At 42.9% G+C, this 19,576-nt stretch overlaps 1 protein-coding gene across 1 annotated transcript in view; it reads left to right on the plus strand.

The window, feature by feature from the left end:
• PROZ (protein Z, vitamin K dependent plasma glycoprotein) overlaps nucleotides 1-19,576 on the plus strand; it is a 248,373-nt gene that overhangs the window by 56,264 nt on the left and 172,533 nt on the right. The window contains exon 2 of the mRNA XM_069637169.1: nucleotides 4,481-4,644. Coding sequence (XP_069493270.1) covers nucleotides 4,481-4,644 — 164 coding nt within the window. The remainder of the gene's footprint in view (nucleotides 1-4,480; nucleotides 4,645-19,576) is intronic.

Below are 19,576 nucleotides of genomic sequence, written 5' to 3' on the forward strand. Positions count from 1 at the left end.
CCTCCTTACGACCCTGGCGGAAGACCATGGTGCTATTAGCACCATGGTCCATGCCGGTAAGTTACTGACTCCGCCATGGAGAAAGGGGGAATTACCATCCCATTACAAGGTTGGCGGGACGGTAATTCCCCATTCCTCCATGGCCCTTCCCCATTCCCATTTTTGCCCCATAGGGCTCAATGGGAATGGGGAAGGCGCTAAGTATGGTGCCACAAATTGCGGCACCGTAATTAGCACCAAGGTCCATTTGCGGGTCCCTACTTTAACGGCTGGTCTACACCAGCCGTTAAGGTCGGGTCCAGCAAAGGGACCTCGTAATTAGGCGCTAATAGGTTAACGGCGCCGCAGCCTTTTACGCGCCTGGGTCGTAATGAGGCCCTAAGTCTCAGGAGGGGTGGGAGTGATGGGACGCCCACAATGAGCACACACATTAAAACTCCACGATTACCCTTCAACAGAAAATACATTTATTATAGGCCTTATAATCCAAACACGAATAAACCACATTTATGAATAAACAATATCACGCACGATCAGACACTAACATAGATACAATAATGCGATTAGCCTACGGCTGATGATGGGGAGAAAAATAACCACGACCTGTAACAGTAGAGGGGTTAAATCAACGCAGATATTAGTTTAGGCAGTCCTTCATCAACAATCCCTAACTTATGAAGTCCAGCCCTACGAAGAGAGTAGCCTAGCGCTCAAAGTACAGTTGTGCAGTAACAACGCACGGTTGTGCATAAATGAAAAAAGCGGTTTCTCTTCAGGGGGCTGTAGCTGTTCAGGAAGGGACCTGAGCAATGAAGAATAAGTTCCTATTCTTACACTTGCAGATAGAGCGACTTTTGGAGTTCGGGAATAGCTGGGCAGTGCAGGCTATCCCAGCCAAGGTGAGTGTCTTTTGAGGGACGCTCATGTGTTAAAGTGAATGGATGTGCCAGGGGGCCACCGGTAAATTAGGAAAGTACTCACCGACCCTCGACACAGTCCGGACCAAACTTTGGCAGTCCAGCCCTCTTCGCCTGCTGGTGTTAACCCGGCAGTTTCAGGACGCTTCGGCTCTGAGCGGCTGCGGTACGGGACGATAGTCCGTGATGGGACGTTTGCCTTTTCTCAGCCCTTGAAGAAAGAAGAAGGTTTGTTCTCATGCGGCTCGTGTCAGGATATGGTAGGCAAGAACTGCAGGCACTTTCAGTGAGGTTCACCACAGCAGGGCGACATAGGGACCGCAAAGTGGCAAACTCATAAATCGTGACCCAGAGGAACTTGGACAATGAGTTTTGGCGGGAGAGGGCCCAGGACCACAAGCCAGCGATTCCCCAAGTCTCAACTTGGGATGACAGCATTCCTGTGCGATACCCTGGGTTTGAGTTGGTCAGTTAACTTCCGAAGAGGCTCTTTGCGAGGGTAAGTAGGAGAAGCCAAGAGTAGTTGTTCCCACTACTCCAAAAGGGCGAATCATCTTTGCAGGCCTTCTTTGTCCAAAGAAGAAACAGGGGTCCAACGTGATAACAGCAGGGTCAGGGTTCCAAACCTTCCAAGCACGTCACCGGTGGTTTCTCGAGTCTTCTTTCTTCTCAAGGATACTTGCCTCCTTATGAGATTCTGTGTCAGCCTCAGAAGATCTACCTGAAATCAATGCAGAGCCCCTTCTCTTATTCAAGATTAGGTTTGTGCTCAAAACTCAGATAGCCAATGGAAGATCTGCTCTCTTGCATCCATGACAGACGTGGGACATTTGTGGCCCACAGTGGTTCCAGTCATTCATACTGGCACTAGTAGTGTGGATTGGGACCAGACAGTCCCAACCCTCTTCCTGGGCACTAGCACACGTGACAAGCAGGAGCTTGCGAAAGTTGCGGGTTTCGTGGGAGGCTCCATGCCCAAATAAAGAATAGCGGGTCTCTCGACCTGGGGCAAGGCAAAGGGAAAAAATGGCCAAAGGACAGAACAAAAGACTTCATGGCTCGGCCATTTTCGGCTCTTGCCACAGTCTTGCGCTAAAAGTGGTATGATCCATAAAAACGAAGTAAAAATACTTTAAAAGTAAACTGCTGCCACCAGTTCGTCCTAGGCACACTTGTACAAAACACCAAAAAATCATTAGAGGATGGCTAGGGCGATAAACAAGAGGACCTATATGTGCGGTACTGTAAGTTACTTGGCACATAGATCAAAAGTTACCAAGAAATGGCAACAAAGTCGAAGACTAAGGGAAACATAGTTTCCCAGTACTGACAGCCTGAAGGACGTGTCATTTTCCCCATAACAAATGAGCGAAAGCCCAGTGGATCGAAGCTGAAGGCTCTTCTCCACTGGAAAAAGTCTGGTTAGGTACTCCAAACAAAAACAAAAAGTCTGCAGGGTTCACACATGGAGGGAAAATGCACCTAAGGGAAAACTTTCCTAACATACATGTACACATATACACAAAGATATAGTGATACATAAGGATACACACTTACACAGATATACAGAGATACACACAGAGAAATACACACAGAGATGCACACACACAGATACACACACACACACACACACACACACACACACACAGAGATACACATGCTCGCATTCATATACAGTTACCCACCAGTCATGCACCCATAAATCTTCTCTGTCATTCAAACATATTGAGTGAGCATTTACAGAATTTGGGTGGGCCTGGTCCGCTCAGGCCCTACGCCTTCTATGCCTCTGTCTGTTTTAGGCATTATTGTGCAACTCCCCTGTGACCTCAGTGATCAATAAAACATGGGACTTAGACCAGCATCCGTAAATCTCACAAAATAGCAGTCCATATATAGGTCTAGCTCACTTTTGCAGACCTACGCTTTCACCAAATCATAACTTACTGATTTTATCTCCACTTTTCTTTGTCACGAAATTCCGATGATAAGTTGGGGTAAGGTATATATGGGGCTGGTGGTGTAAGGAGGAGGTGCGGGGGTCTCCCATTTTGCAGAAAAAAAATTGAAAAATCAGTTAAAATAATTGGCGAAAGTGCAGTTAGGCAGAACAAGTCACCAATCATTTATAGAACCCATATATGAACTGCATCCACCATGTTAAACAGTTCCTTTACCATCAACTATAATGAAGACACATTTCATTGGCAGGTAAGAGGTATCCTGATCTTGGAGCTGGCAGAAATAGCTCCACTATTCAATGTCTGAGGGACATTTCTTCCTCATATGTAATGGTGTCTGCACACTAGGCTGGCTCTCTGGTACCCAACTAAAGCAGCACCAGAAAGTCACATGTAAAATTAATTCCAGGAGACACTTTTGTCCCCCAGTCTTGCTTTGCATGGAATAAAACATGGGGACAGCATCAATAGGGATCTGCAAGATCTGGAAAGTATAGTTCTGAAAAAAATGGAGCGGCAGTGAAGAAGAGGTCAATTTAAAAAAATTGCGAAGGGGTTGTTTACACTCTGTGTGATAGAGGATCGGCCTCAGAATAAGGTAGGAAGCATTATAATAGGAAGAGAAGCTACCAGGGAGAACACAGAAAGGACTGGTGGCAGGGTTTCTAAAACAATTATGTATCAAATTAGAAGCATGCTTGTCCCTCAATCAAGAGGCGTTCCATGATTTAAAGTGAATTATTCTGTGAATCAAATATTAACCTTTCAAGTGTAAAATAAGAGCAACTATAGTGATCAACTGAGAGACAGTTTTAGGATTAATCGAGAAGCATTTGACAGGGCAAATTAAATCCCTTCTAGGGATTTAATGATGAATATTTTTATGATGGGAATCATTCTGAAGCCATATTTAAGAAGATTAAACAAATGGCATAATGGCACTAATTTTGGGGATTGGTCTTTGAATTGAATAAAGTGAATTCTGAGGGTAAAAGGAGAGGAATTCCTGAGAGCATTATGGCAGTCAGGGGAGAAGCATTCCAGGGTTTAAATGGATGACATGTAGCAGATCAATGGGAAATCACGGAGCATCTGAAGTTAGAGGTATCCTAGGGATTAGAGGAAAGGCCTTCAGCACATCAAATGAGGGGTATCCTAGGAAACACATGATCTACATATCAACAGAGGGGAATGCTGGGGCATTGGCATGGGTCCTTGCCCATTGCTATAGGTGTGTTATCTCAAAGCAGGAGCCAGTATGGAATTTAAGTAGGGTTATTTCCAGGCGCCCCTATGAGGTGTTCTAAGATTCAGATGTGGAAGAGCTCTGCATTAGTTATGGAGGGTGTTTGCTGTGTGATTATGGGTTAGAGGTTGTGTTTGGTAAGTGAATGAACATCATATTTCTAGAGTGTAATGGGAGGCACACACTTTGATTTTTAGAAAAGAGGCTAACCCTTCCCATTCAATCAGGACAGAATCTAAGACACCTAGAGGCCATATGTAGCAAACAGAGGAAGGAGGAGTTATTGTTCACTATTCTCAAATGTACACTGTGCAAAGTTCAAAATGCTTACGTATAGTTGTGTTGTTATTCTTCAGTGTTTATTTCATCCGAAAATGCAAACAACGTTATTCAAAGACACAAGCGGGCCAATTTCATGCTGATCGAAGAGATTCTCCCTGGGCATTTGGAAAGGGAGTGCCTGGAGGAGGTGTGTGTCTATGAAGAAGCCAGGGAATATTATGAGGATAGGAGCAAGACTGTAAGTAGAGACTTTTGTAACACACACATCGCCATATGTACGTTTTGTTTACCCTGAGTGCACAAGCAACTTGGACTGAAAAATACATGTGTGTCCAGGACAAAGCTTTCCTCTGTTAAAACCAAATACAATCAGAACATCCCCGCCTATCTAAATTTCTCTACTTCCCCCTTATTGAAAATAGGCCTGCCTCCTTTACTCAATGGGCAAACTCAATTTAAATACCAACTCCTTGTCTTTCCTGCATCTAAATCGCTTGTAAAAAAAATGTATGTTCAATGTGTATGTTTGCCAAATTTTCTTGAGTGATATTTTTATTGCATTAATATGTTAACATGCACATCTGTCATTTTCATGTAAAGATGGTAAAATGGATGGCAAATAATCAACCTTTCCCTTTTGTCTAGAGCAATTCAGCACTGATAACAAGATTCTGCTTGGTTGTGCACTCAAGGAATTCTTTCAATTACATTATTTTGGGGTATAGCCGTAGGCCAAGCTACAATCACATATAGCAACACAGGTGCCCACTGGGCATTGCCTGCAGCCATGCCTAATAGGCAGTGTGCCTAGAGCTTGGACTTTTGCCATGGCCTGGTCATCTCAGAGAGACAAAGGGGGCCTTTGTGAAGTCAAGCACAGGTCATATTACCAAATATGTATTTCTTTATTGTTTATTTGAAGAGAGGCGAACTCTACCCCTCTGAGGCAGCACCAAACCCCGGTAAAGGGCCACATTGACTGAACATGACTTTTGGTTATGTCAAAGACACCTCTCAAGCGACCCAAAGTGGCCCGGGCATGGCTTTTGACAATCACCAGGCACCCCCAGACTCCCTGATGTGGCCCCTATTCATGGCCTATGGGCAGGCCCAGTGGCCACTTTGCCTGGACATGAAATTCAGCCACGACCTGAGAATCCCCAATCCACCTGTAATGGCCAAGAGATCTCGAACAAGGTTCACTAGTTTGAGTTCCAAAACATTGTTCAAGCTCACTGATCCATCTAAAACCTCTGGGCCTGGCTCAAGACTAGTGAACCGGGTACAAGGAAAACCAGACGAACGATCCTGGCCCCATCACAAAATCAGCCATTTTCTTTTGCTATGTCAGGGGATATTGCGCTCCTCTGTTACTGCCTCCAGATTATGCATAGTGTTGGTGTGTGTCCCCAGGATCCACCCTCTGTGGCCATGCTCATGTCCTTTGGCTTTGGCACCCAACCCACTCGGTGCAGCTGCAGCAATGCCTTTGGACATTCCCTGGCACCTCCAAACCACCCACTATAGCCCCTGGTTATGATCTGTGGCCACCCCAATGGCCACTTTGCCCACATCCCCAAACGAGCTGTTATAGCCACCAGATCTCAAATCGGGTTTTCTGATTTCAAGTCCAAAACATGCCTTATCCCCAGAGACCGGGCTCAAACCTGTGGGCCTAGCTCGAGTCCTGTGGATGAAGTTCATGGGCCCAGGAGTCGGTACGCTGACCCCACCAGAAAAACAGCTATTTCTTGTGCTTTAAAGGGCTATATTGTGCCCCTCTGTGACCACCTCCCAATTTTACTCAGGGTCGGCATGGGTACCAGGCGGCTGCAATATGCCTATTTTTTAAAAAAAATACAGCACAGGCACTGAGGGACCGTACACAAATCTGAGGCTTCCATCCAGTCTTTTTTCCCAGGACGCAATCAAACCAGATTGGCTGTTTTGCAACTAGCCAATCTGGTTGCCCCTTGCTAAAATGGGCAGACCCAAACCAGGTCAGATTAACAAGAAATAGTCAATCTGGGCCCCAGAATCATCCTTATAGGGTTCACTAGTAGATCCACAATAACATTTTATTAACAGGATTTTGTCCACTTTTGGGTGAATTTAAAGCAAACCACATGTGTCTTCATGAAACAAGTGAAAGCACAGTTTTAGGCCCAGATACTAACTTCTCATACAATTTCGGCGGGAACCCATCCAGCTGTTTTTGCTGTAGGTGAGTGCAGACCATCCACTTTGAGAAATTGCATTGGAAACAAAAAGTTTTGAAACTGCCTATAACTTTGTACCACTGAACTGATCTTTTCAAAAACAATGTGCATGTTTATATATATTTTAAAGTTTCGCGCAGATTTGGCGAACGACGAAAGCGTTTTACAATGACGCAATCCCTTTGGAAAATGCTTTGTAAATCAGGCCGTATAGCTACAACCATCTGAAAAAATGCTCTTCCAATGGGGAGTCCAACATAACCATAACTGCAGAGTCCCCATCAATGTCTCTTTGATATGTGATTTGTGATCTATAGCACTCATGATGATAATTATAACATACATTCTCCACAAGCAATATGCAGCTGGAGTTGAGCCCATGCTTTTCACATGGGGCAAGCCTGCACTTCTCAAGTTCAAAGCTTGCAGCAGCGCTGACTCAGCCCTTCATTTTTCCAACGTTCATAAATAAATTCACATTAACTTGGGGAATAATAAAACCTCCTGTTACCGCGCTAAGGAGCAGGAGGAATCCGGCCGGAAACAGTATCCAAAGACACAATGCATTATCAGAATTAGATATCACCATAGCGCTTCATATTCCTACCGCAAATTTAAGGAGCGACTGCGCGGACGTCAGTAACGCAATGCTTTTTTTAAATAGGGTGCAGCATGAACATAGAGTGCAGCAGTAGTTTGTATCCTCTTTTGCTCCCCCAGACAGGTAAAAGGGATGTCACAAACCGCCCATGACGACCTCTGGCTTCCCCTAGCGGGGAAAGTGGTACAAGCCCTTCAATGTGTGTCTTTTGAGCCCCAGCAAAATAAGTAGTGGTTGAAAAAGTGGTTCTATGAAAGAGTATTCAGATTGTACACTGCTCAGATCAGATAAAAATTGAGCCTTAAAATTGACAGATGTCTACTTCGCCATCGCTGGTAAAAAAAAAAGAAGTGTTATGTGCAGTAGGCACTGCTTTCGTGTGTGACTTCTGTAACCCACACAAGTAAAAGCACCTTACCTTTCTTGTGCGTTTATTTTATGACCCGTATCAAAAGAGCAGCCATCAAACATCTGCGCTCCTGATTTGGTACACCAAAGGGGGCAGTGGATTGTGCTCTGCAGTGCCCTAAGGGATTGGTAACAGCAATTCTTTCTGCTGCCATTTCAGACCGATGTGGGCAAACGCAGCAATGAGAAATAATGGAGTGCTGTGCCTGTTTTCAGACACACAAACTGCACAACACCAGCCAACCACATTGTTGCCGCAGCTAGGCTTTGGTCCCTTGATGCACAGGTGACATAGTCCACATATGAGGTGTGTAGCCCAGTGAATCAGAGTGAGACCATGCCCCTCCATCATCATCCCCATGCCAATATGCCATACCTGTTGTGGAAGTGTGAGCACATCCACATGGACAAGCAAGTGCCAGAGGGCCACCTAAACTGCTGTGGTAGCATAAAGGAACACTACAAAGATGAATTGGCAATCTGGAGACGTGAATGGCCAGAGGAGAATGAGCTGTCGTCAGATTCTTCAAATATGCCTGCACTGGAGAACATCTGGCCAGACACCTAAACAAATGCGTACACATCCGCAATAAGAGACCCAAAGGATCTTCAGAATAATACATCCCATCACAAAATGTCTACCCACATCACCACCAGTAGACACACAATTCAAATCATGCTCTACCACCGCTAAAGCACTGAGAACAAACATGCAAGAGCCCTGCACCATAAATGGTATCAGTCAATCGTATTTCTTTTCCACAACCTTGTGATGCTCCCTTCCCTACTGGTGAAACACATGTCCACATGGCCATATGGGCAAGTCAGTCACTGTAATGCCACCATGCCTAACTCAAACAATACCCACCATGAATCAACACCCATAACAATGTTACAAACATTTTCAAAGGTAGTGCCATTTCAACCACATCCAGCATGTTTGACACAACCACACACACCATGTACAGACACTGCACTTGTTATTCCTCCGTAAAGCATGTCACCTGACAACGCTAACCTAAGCTATGAGGAATGTCTGTACTTGCACCACTTGCTCACCTCCTATCCCATAAAGCACTGCTGATCTCAATCGTAGCCAGCTAAAATGTATGATAACTGCTGGCCACCTGCACCTGGAATGCTGGCCACTTCCCTTCAGGCTTTTTTTGTCACTACTATCCACTACCATGGAAGGAGAGACACCGCGCACACCTTGCAAATGCAATCATGTGACATTTCTTATCAATGACAAGGGAGTGGGAAGAAATTCCCTGAATTGTTTAGATGAAGACATAATATTGTATTCACTGGCTGTAACACAGTGGGGCATCTTTTGGAGGTGGGTGAGAGAAAATACTAGTTTATAAGGAAAAGTCTGGCAAATTTTTCAAAGGGGGTTTTATGTCTCGCAGAACTATTTAAAAAAAATAATTTAATACCAGAGAAATTCTGTTTAGATGGAAGAAGATATCAGTTCAAACTTGTCGATTTTGCCATCAAGGGGTGGAAACATTGAAACATCTAGTGATTGAATGCGTTACCCTTTTACCATCTAGAATAATGTATTTTAAGCATTTGATCAACAAGCCAATAGTGATGCATGTTGAATTGTGGTCAATATTATTCCAAGGCCATTCAAAACAACTGAGGTACGCCCTTGTAAATTTTCTAAATGCTTTAGAAATCAAGTTACTAGAAATAGATGTTATTGAAACAGCTTAGTTGTGATGATTACATGTATCTTTTGCTGGAGAATGAGCCTTGTTCTGAGTGAGTAATAATTAATATGTAGCATGTTAATAGTGAGTTTAACAATTGTATATTTGGAAAAACGGATGTATAATTTTACATTTTAAAAGTTTGTAATGTCATGATTATCTTCTCTTGTTGAAAGGTCAGGTTTTACTGATCAAAACAACAACAAAATAAAAAAATAATAATAATAATTTAATAATATTTAACAGGCTTCAAATGGATGGCTGAGAGGAGGGCAAAGTCAAAACAACAAAAGAACAAAAATATATTCAATTATGAAATTTTCGATTAGTATCAAAAAGATACAAATTATTGATCTGAATATTCTGCCCATAATTCATGTGGGGCTTCTGCAATTGATACCGGGACACAGAGTGTCTAGTGCCAGAAAATTCCACAGTATGAACCTGTTGTGCAATCTGTACCAATAAAGAAATGGCAGAGGAAGAGAACTCGCTCTGCGTGAAAGGAATTCACAGGGAAAGAGGCTGTGACTCTCTGAATCCTATAATATAGCAACTTGCAGGTATAGAGAATTTCAGTCAACTATAAAATGCATTAAATGGATTTAAGATGCACCAAAACTAAAGTACATCGAGTGAATCAACCAAAGTGCATTGAATCTAAAAAACATAGAATCTAGAATCAATTAAAGTGCATTAGGTCATTAAAGTGCATTAAATCTAGAATGCATTGAGACTAGAATCAATTGAGGTGCATCGAGTCAACTACAAGTTATCGGGACATCATGGATGGATGCCAAAATGTCACCCAAATAAATCTTTAGATTAGTAGTTTCGATGGTTGGATAAATCTAGTCTACAACGACTGATAAACGTCTTCCTCAGGACAAAGCAATCAAATGGAAAGACCACAAACTATCACATTCAAATCAGTGATGACTGATACTGAGATTTCGCAGCTTGTTCTTGAGTGGCTATATTCTTCAGTTAGCAATTTTGTGATGAGATAAAGGCACACATTCTGTCAAAAATAAAAAATATAGAAAAACAATGTGTTAAAAATGGCTCTGACCAAGCCAACCTCTCAGCACAGCGAAACTGAAATTCAATAGAATATAAAGTAAAGCGGAGAACAATATACACCATGGTCTCAACCCAAATGGAAGAACTCGGCAAACAATTCCTTCCCATGTCCCAAAGACAGACATAAGTAAATTAATCTGTGGAGACAAAAAGGACAAAAGGGAACTGGGATGAATACAATCCCTAGTTCGAAGGAAATTAGATTAACAGCAGACACCCATGTGGCACCGGGCTTAACAGCCTAAAGTCTAAATGTAAATCGGACACGGACGCTCACCTGTTTATAGGAGCACGAGGTGTCTCAATGTGTCAAGAGTCAGGACTGACCGTGGGGAGCCATTAGCACGGTCGAATCGTGAAGTTTTACAGTCCACTCCATAGTAAGCAGCGTGTCGTAGAAAAAATCAGTGTAAGAAAACTGCAGGGAGACATGAAATGCCACCAAAGAGATGTTAGTAGATAGAAGCCTGGCAACAACAGACCTTGACATTATTCAAATTAGAATTGGAATATAAATTTAAAATGAATTCCAGTAAAGGCAGATGGGAAACTGCAATGATGCCGCTGTGTGAAGATGTCCAAATAGGCAGACAGAGTGATTAGCTCTCGTCCAGCAAGGGCTCAAAGGACCAAGATCAATATTGGAGTCAGAACGTGACCAAAATGTTGCAGTGGTAAGGCGCAGAAATAAATGTGGCTTCATATCTTTATATTAACGCTCCTATTGATGCCTCAAAGATCAGAATAATAAACCGCGCAGATCGAATAGCGTTAGAATTCAGAAACAATTTCTGAAGTTAGCACGAGGAGAAACCAGGGTTAAATAAACAAGAATGTTTAAATAAGTGAACCAACCTCATGTGTTTTCGAACGCCCGACAACGTTGTAACGGACGTCAATGATTCAACCCGGCTGTTTTGAAAAATCCACAGTCTCAAATGTTCGTAAATAATAAGTGGTAGGGACAGATGACGTACGGGCGTAAGGATGAGGCACATGATCTCTAACTAATTAGAAGCCACTGCCAGCTAAGGAGGTCGGCCGTAAGGCCGTAGAACAACCAAATACCTGCCTTCCATTTTCCTGAGCCATCTAAATCACAGAAAAAGGACAAGCACATCTGGTCCAATGTTAGATGCAAAAAAAGCACAATACAATAATGCTACGGTGCTCAACGTGTCCGCAGAAAGCGGACAAGGTGTCTGCCAAGCGGACCATGGCACCAAGGTCTCTTGGCAAAGATACATCCAGAGACTCCGATAAGGACATGGTGTGCCGTAGAATATCCAAGCCTGTGGAGGCACATTAATAAAAAATAATAATTAATAATACAAAAAAATTAAAACATATAAAAAATATATTAGAAACTGGCAAGAATCAATTATAATGGTGTTCGAAAAGGGAAAACCCACAAAGAAAGAGACGTGCAAATGGCCATGGTGGACAGCAGGTTATGCATCTAGTCAAAAAACTAGCTGTCAAGGAGACACACTGGCTGGCAGGAAGAACTCTAGTGGCCCATTAGACGCATAATAGCCACTCTTCTTGTTGGTTCAGAGTGTGGTAACTCTGTGTGTTATACATCCACCATTGCTCTCGTTGGGATAGTTTAGTGGCTACAGAAATGGAGTCCACGCCCCTTACATATTCAAGTGCCCACCATTTAAGCTCATCACAGCTATGTTTTTTTCCGATAATGTGGGACACTAAAGTTGATGTGAGGTTTTTAGTCCTAATTTTGGACTTGTGCTCAGTAATTCTAGATTTCATAGTCCTAGATGTTTTGCCTATATACAACGTGGAGCAAGGACAAATAATAACATAAATGACGCTCTTTGAGTTGCATGTTTTATGGTCTTTAAGAGTCCATAATTTCTTGTTGATGGTAACTGAAGTGCATGCCATGGTGAACTCACATTGGCAACAATGGCCACACGGAAAATGGCTGCACATCTGTTTGGATCCCCAAAGGTCCGGAATGGTTTTAGGGCCTTGTATCACTTGCGCTCTATCGGCTTCGGAAAGCCCGTTTTTGAGATTTCTGCCCTTTTTGAAAGCATGAATGGGATATTCAAGGTTAGGGTTGTTTAGTTGCAACAAAGGCCAATGCTTGCCAATGGCTTTTTTGATGACATTATGGTGTGTGCTGAAGGTCATTGTGCACACCATCCGTGCATTAGTCAAGTTCTCTTTGGTATTCTTGGCTAGTAATATTTTGCGATGTTGATTCCTGGCCCTCTTGCGAGATTGTCTAAGTACATGAGACGGATATCCTCTGTTTGACAATCTATTCTGTATAATGTCTGCTTGAGTAGAAAAGTCTTCCATATTAGTACAATTGCGTCTGACTCTTAGAAATTGGCCATAAGGAATACTGATGCGTAAAGATTGGGGATGAAAACTGTCGAAATGAAGAATCGTGTTCCTGTCAGTTGCCTTGCGGTACAGGTCGATGACAGTGTGTCCATTCTTGATCTTGACTAAAAGATCTAAAAATGGTATTGACTGATTGTTAGCAGACATGCTGAAGTACAAATGAGCGTTCCAAACATTGATCCATGCCAGAAATTCCTCATGGTCACCTTTATCTTGTCCCAAATGATAATGATGTCATCAATATATCTTTTAACAAAATAGCTTGCGTGAAAGGGTTGGAGACGTCTAGAATGAGGGTTTTTTCAAAATGCCACACATATAAGGTGGCATAATTGGGGGCAAAAGCTGGCTCCATTGCGGTCCCCTTAATCTGTAAGTAGTACGACTCTTTGAATCAGAAATAATTCTTGGTGAAAGCTATCTCAAGGAGTTCGATAAGGAATTCACTCGGAATGAGTTGAGGGTCGCACCAGAGTTGAGGAATTCTTTCATAATAGGGTGGGATTCTGCCTGTGCAATATTAGAATAAAGAGATTCCACATCCAGTGTGATAAGCAAATTAGAAGCAGGGTGAAGGGTAAGCCTTCTAGATGTTTAATGGCATGCGTAGTATCTGCTAAATAAATAGCTGTACTGGCTGCTAGAGGCTTCAAAAAGAAATTTAAAAATTGGCCCATGGGCTCCAAAATGGAGCCACAAAGCAATACTATGGGCCTCCCTGGAGGATTGAGACTGTCCTTATGTACCTTCGGGAGAATGTATATAAGTGGGGTCCTGGTGCCTTTGATGGTTAGGAATTGGAATTCCTTTTTACTTATAATGCCAATGCCAGGGTACCGTTTGGAAAGTGAAAGGATACCCTTCCTGATGCTTTCAGTCGGGACACCTCTTAATTCAAGCTAAAAGGATGAATTACCTAATTGTCTCATAATCTCTTTGTCGTAGTAGCCCACGTCGCAGATGACCACTCCTCTGCCTTACCTGCTTGTTTAATAATAATCTTCTTTCAGTTTGCAAAAGCAGTCCCATTCCTTTTGTGGAGAAGTTATAGCTCGTTTGATGTTAAGGTTCCATGGAAGATGTGTAGATGGAATTAAAATCCCTCAACACTACACGCACGAAAGTAGCAGTTGCTTTAGAAATCATCTGGAGAGTCGGAGTAAAATTGGATTTGGGTTTAAACAGTGTATTTGTTAGACCATTATTCCCGTCTCTACTCTCAGATCCAAAGTAGTCTTTCAGACGAACTTAACGAGAAAACAAATCACAATTCGATCTCTAATTCCATTTTGCTTGGATTCCTCGTGGGGATAAATGAAAATGCTTTCTCGAGGATTGGTATCTCGTCCTTAGGCAAGATCTTTTTTGAGATGTTGTATACAGCCGGAGGTTGAGTTACCTCCGGTAGGCTCTCCTTCTGGTCTTGAAAAGGTTTTCTATTGGAGGTGGCCCTAGATCTACTGGAGGAAAAGGGAGATTGGGGGGAGGAAAAGAGGGGCATGGCCCTTGTGGTGCAAAATTGGATGGTTGACCATAATGTTGGTGTTGTAAATATTGGCACCCTCTTCTTCCCCTGTTTTTTTTAAAGCAGGTGGGGATTCTATCTAGGGGTGTTAACTGAGTGTTACATTTTTGTTATGGTGAGAGAAAATAATTGTTGCGAAGAAAAAGTATTAGAACTCGTTGGAGAGAAAAGAGTACCACAAACTGAGTTTATTGGTTGCACCAGTCTTTGTGATGAATGAGAGAAATTACTTGTTCCAAAAAAAAGTATTAGAATTATTTAATGGCAGGCGAAGATCATATTAGGTTGCTGCAACTGGGTGTGTCATCTTTTCGTCACAAACAAGAGAAAATACTATTTGAGGCGAAAACTAATTTTAGAATTCTTTAATTGTAGGAGGAATTCATATTTAGTGGCTTTGACTGAGTCTGCCATCTTTTTTGTGGGCAGATAAAATATTTGCTGCAAAGTAAATTTCTTCATATTATATGGAGGGAGGTGGAGATTACATTTAGTGGCCATAAGTGAGCGTGACGCCCTTTTGTGTTCAGACAAAATACTTTTTGAGGAGAAAACCTATTAAAATTCTTTCGAAGCAGAGGAGTAATTTCATTCGGTGACTGTGACCATCTATTAGTGATGAAAGAGAGAAATTAGTAGTTGGGCAAATGTAGTCTTAGAATTATTTGTGGTTAGGAGTAGATTTAATTTAATAGCTGTAACTAAGAAGGAAATATTTTTATGATGAAACAAAATCCTTGTGAAGAAAGTCTTAGAATTAATATGAGGATTGAGGTGTAAATATGTAGTCACTGACATAAGACAAAAATACTTTTGGGGAAGTTAAACTCTTAAAATTACTTGCAGACAGGAAGAGAAAAGTGAGTGTGTCATCTTTTTGTGTCAAGACAAAATACTTGATGAGAAGAACATATTAACTTCCAAATCACACAAATGCATGAACCGGGTACAACATTTCTACTGCAAATATATTTAATTACTCTTATTTAACTTTTGAAAAGATAAAATCACAGGACATAGAAAATAGTAGCCACTTGGAGAACCGGGGGAGGGCAGAGCACCTGAGTCATTTCATTTGAACACAGGTTCTTGAGTACAGTATTCAGACTACTCCAACTAGATCCCTTTCTAGATCACCCAAAAAGTTCAGTTCAAATAACCGAGTCTATCCTGGTCACTATCTTAAAGTAGAAATATAGTAATCTCAAAGGTGTTTCTCTCACATTGTACATAATCACTCAATGCCCTATAAATACAAGGGAGCTGCCCACTAATATCCACTTTTTATCGGAACAATTAAAAAGAGATGATTTCATAGAAATCAGGGCATAATGTATGTAATAATTTCAGACATTTTACATTTTAGTTATACACACTTATACAAGATAAATAGCAGCTGTAAGTTAACACAAGATTAATAAAGGATTAAGATCAGTGGCTGAAGTGTACAAAAAGAAGTTTTGAAACTATATTCCTTGTTGGCCTGCCCCCACTCCCCACAAACCCCATAGCCAAGCCCCCTCACGCACGCAATTCAAACACCCAAAACCAATGCGACTCCTGGTTTAAAGGAATGGTCAGTGCAGTGCACTGAAGTACAAGTTTCAACTTCTTCCTACACTTTTATTTTTAAAACAAAACCATTCCAGAACGTTAAAAAGTATAGGAATTGTAAAATGTAATTCAAAAAAAGTAGTGGAGCACTGCTCCCAACCGCTCCGGCCTACTCAACCACTGGTTAAGATCACATACATTTCAGAGTCGAAGCTTATCACACAATTAATGAATCTTCCAGTATACCTATTCCTTAATTCAAATATAATCTTTTATGACTCCGACTTACCATAGGTAGTGGACATTAATCACATATCAGTTTATAAAAGGGAAACATTGTTTAGATTCTTACAAAATCTTGAGAAGAAAATGTATTGGGATTATTTGGAGGCAGAATGAGATCACATTTACTGGCTGTAACTCAGTGTGCCATGTTTTTGTGATACATGAGAAAAATAGCTAGTTGCAAAGAAAAAATATTTGATCGGTCTTGAGAAGATAACATATTAGAATTGAGTGCCAGCACGAAGAGGTATATTCAGTGGCTATACCTGAGTGTGCTATAATTTTGTGAGGAGACAAAATATTTGATGCAAAGAAAAAGAGTTAGCATTATTTGAAGGTGGAAGGAGATTACATTTGAGGTCATAAATTAATATGACACTTTTTTGTTGTTAGACAAAATACGTGTTGCAATACTTGTTGCAAAGACAAAGCTTTAGGCTTTTTTGGAGTCAGGAATAGATTACATTAAATGGGGCCTTATTCTATGTCCGAGCTAAGTAGTTAACTCGAGCAAGAACATTGCGCCGACACAATTAATAACATTGGAAGGCGATTCACGGAATTAAATGAGTTCAGAAACCTGCCCATACCAACCCCCCATGGCAAACAGAACATAACGCTGTCAAATAACCTTTACTCTGGACCCATGTAAAAATGTAATTAAGGATTACTTACCAGCAATCAACATTACTCCCACTCCTCTCCTGTAACTGATAGGTCCAAGTCCCAGTACCCCCACTAATCTGTGCACCAACCCCCTAACTTAAGGCAGCACCCACACGTCCTCCCTCATTCCAGTACTTCCACTAAACTGCGCCACAGTCCCATATATTAGGACAGCACCCACATACTTCTACTAAACTGTGCCGCCCCCAACATTAAGTCAGTACCCACATACCTGCACTAAACTGTGCAGTTGTCCCCTATATTAAGGCAGCACCCACATCCCCCCACTAAACTGTGCACCGCCCCCTGCATTAAGGCAGCACCTGCATACCCCCACTAAAATATGCCCTAGCGTCCTACATTAAAGCAGCACCCACATACCCCTTCTAAACTGCACGGCCCCCGACATTAAGGCAGCACCCACATACCAATACTAAACTGTGCCCTGGCCCCCTACATTAAGAATGAACCCACAAGTCTGCCCTGGTAACCACGCTAATCTGCATGTCAACATCCTACATGAAGGCTGAACTTACAAGTCTGCCCTCATCTCAGTACCCTCACTAATCTGCGTGTCGAGAAGCATGAGGACAGCTGGGGAGTTGGAGTCCAGAGAGAGATGCAAGCAGTTCTTCACATGTGTTCAGAAGAGCAGTTTCCGTGCCTCTGGATGCTTGGAATCCAGATTGCTGGCCATGGAGACCACCAACAAGTTCAGTGTGTGAGTTGAGTTGGAGGCAATACTAGCTTCTCCAGCAGCATCCAGAAGGACAAATTGCAAGAACGTTCCAAATGGCGCAAAACAATAAGCAAACAATTAGGATAGTGCCTGTGTGATAGACATTAACAAAGCAATTGGTGATGGAAAGGTTGAGGTTGCTGAGGGCAGAGTCAGAGGCAGAATCAGAGGTAGGGGGTGAAGGTGGAAGCGAAGGCAGCAGCTGACACTCGTTTCATCAGGCGGATGTTAGCGAACAAGGTTGGCTGGGCTTTTAGGTGGGGGGGCCGTCAGAGGTCCAAAGGGACCCAGGTGGGAGGAGATGGTCTGACCAGGAGAGAGGGGTGACTAGTGGGAGGGGGGAGAGAGAGGTCAGAGTGTATTGGGACCTCCAGAGTGTGTCCAGCTGAGTGGGGTGGCCCAGAAGAGAGAATGGATAGGGAATGTGAGATGCAGAGGTCACTGAAGAGAATGGATGCAGAGCCAGGGGAGGCCAGTTGTATATTGAAATCACACAGGAGGAGAAGGTTGGAGGTGGATGAAAGTAAGGAAGCGCAGAAATCATCCCATTCAGAGAGGAAAAGGGTGGTGGCACCTGGAGGCCGGTAAATGGTAGCAATGGTCTCGGTAGAGTATGGAAGAGTAGTGGTGGTTGGGTAAGATGGAAGCAGGAACCCACTCGGGAAGATTAAGGCAACCCCCCACCAGTGCAGTGAGGTCGAGGCTTTGAGATGATCTTGAAGCCATTAGGGAGGAGGGAATCAAAAGCAGTGACTGAGCTGGCTTTGAACCATGTCTGGGTAAGAGAGATAATGTCGAGGTCAATGTCTTCAAGAAGGAGGCAAATGTGAGTGGAGTGTTTGTTGGCTGAGCGGGCGTTAAGAGTCACCAGGTGGAGGAGGTCTGTGACTTTGAAGGTTTTCTGAGGTGGTGTACAGGGGCGTAGTACACCAGTCAAAGGAGGAGCGAGAGTGGAAGGGGGAGGTGTAGGAGAAGGAAGGACGTTAATGAGAGAAGGCAGGATCCGGTCAGAGAGAAGGAGGTTGGTTTGTGGACCCTGAATTAGGATAGTGCATGTGTGATAGACATTAACGAAGCAGCATGAAGGACGAGAAGCCGGCCAAGAGGACTTCCCACTTGCTGCCACTATTAATGGTAGAGGATGTGGAAGGAGAGAGAGAGTTGGAGATGAAATGGGGGTCCATAGATCTGCAGAGGGGATAGAGAAGAGGATATCAGTGAAAACCTCTCTAAAGGAAGCGTCGACATTGGTGTCTGCAATAGGAAGTCCAGGGTTTCCACTCAAGATGCCTTTTTTGTGCTATGTCCTACCGGACTTCGTGAGAGAGGGGGGTTAGGTGATAGTGTAGCAGTTAGAGAAAAATAAGAGTGAAGGAGAGAGCCACAGGTGCGGCAGAGGTTAGTCGAGGAATGAAGACAGAGTGGCTTTCAGCACAGTTCTAGCTAAACCCACCAGGTGGCCTAGTAGAAGTAGTCACAGAGGCATACATGTAAAGTAGAAAGAAATAGAATTTCAACAGAAAAGAGGTTCACAGATGAAAAAGTAAACACACCTAAATTCGTTTTTAAACAAAAGGAGGCACAATACAATGCAGGAGGTTCACAGATGAATAAAAAAGTAAACACACCTACATTCATTATTTAGAAATGGAGGCACAGTGCAATGCAGGTGGTTCACAAATGAAAAAAGTAAACACAATGGCCCTCATTACGACCCTGGCGGAAATCGAAAAACGATGGCGGAAATGCAATACCGCCATCGAATAGCGCTCGGTGCGACTATGACCCGTCACTGCAAAGTACGAAGCCATTAGCGACACCGTAGTGAACGCCAACGCTAACTGCACCAAGCACGCGCGCGCGCGCCATGCCAAACCGCAAACACCACCATGGCGCAAGGGTACGCCAATTCCGACCCTAGCGGACATGTACCTAACGCCATCAGGCATGGCGTAATGTACCATTCCGCCATGGCGAGAAGTACGGCATCGCGAAT

Source organism: Ambystoma mexicanum, chromosome 7p (genome assembly GCF_040938575.1).
Source record: "Ambystoma mexicanum isolate Mex_15411 chromosome 7p, UKY_AmexF1_1, whole genome shotgun sequence".
Taxonomy (NCBI): domain Eukaryota; kingdom Metazoa; phylum Chordata; class Amphibia; order Caudata; family Ambystomatidae; genus Ambystoma; species Ambystoma mexicanum.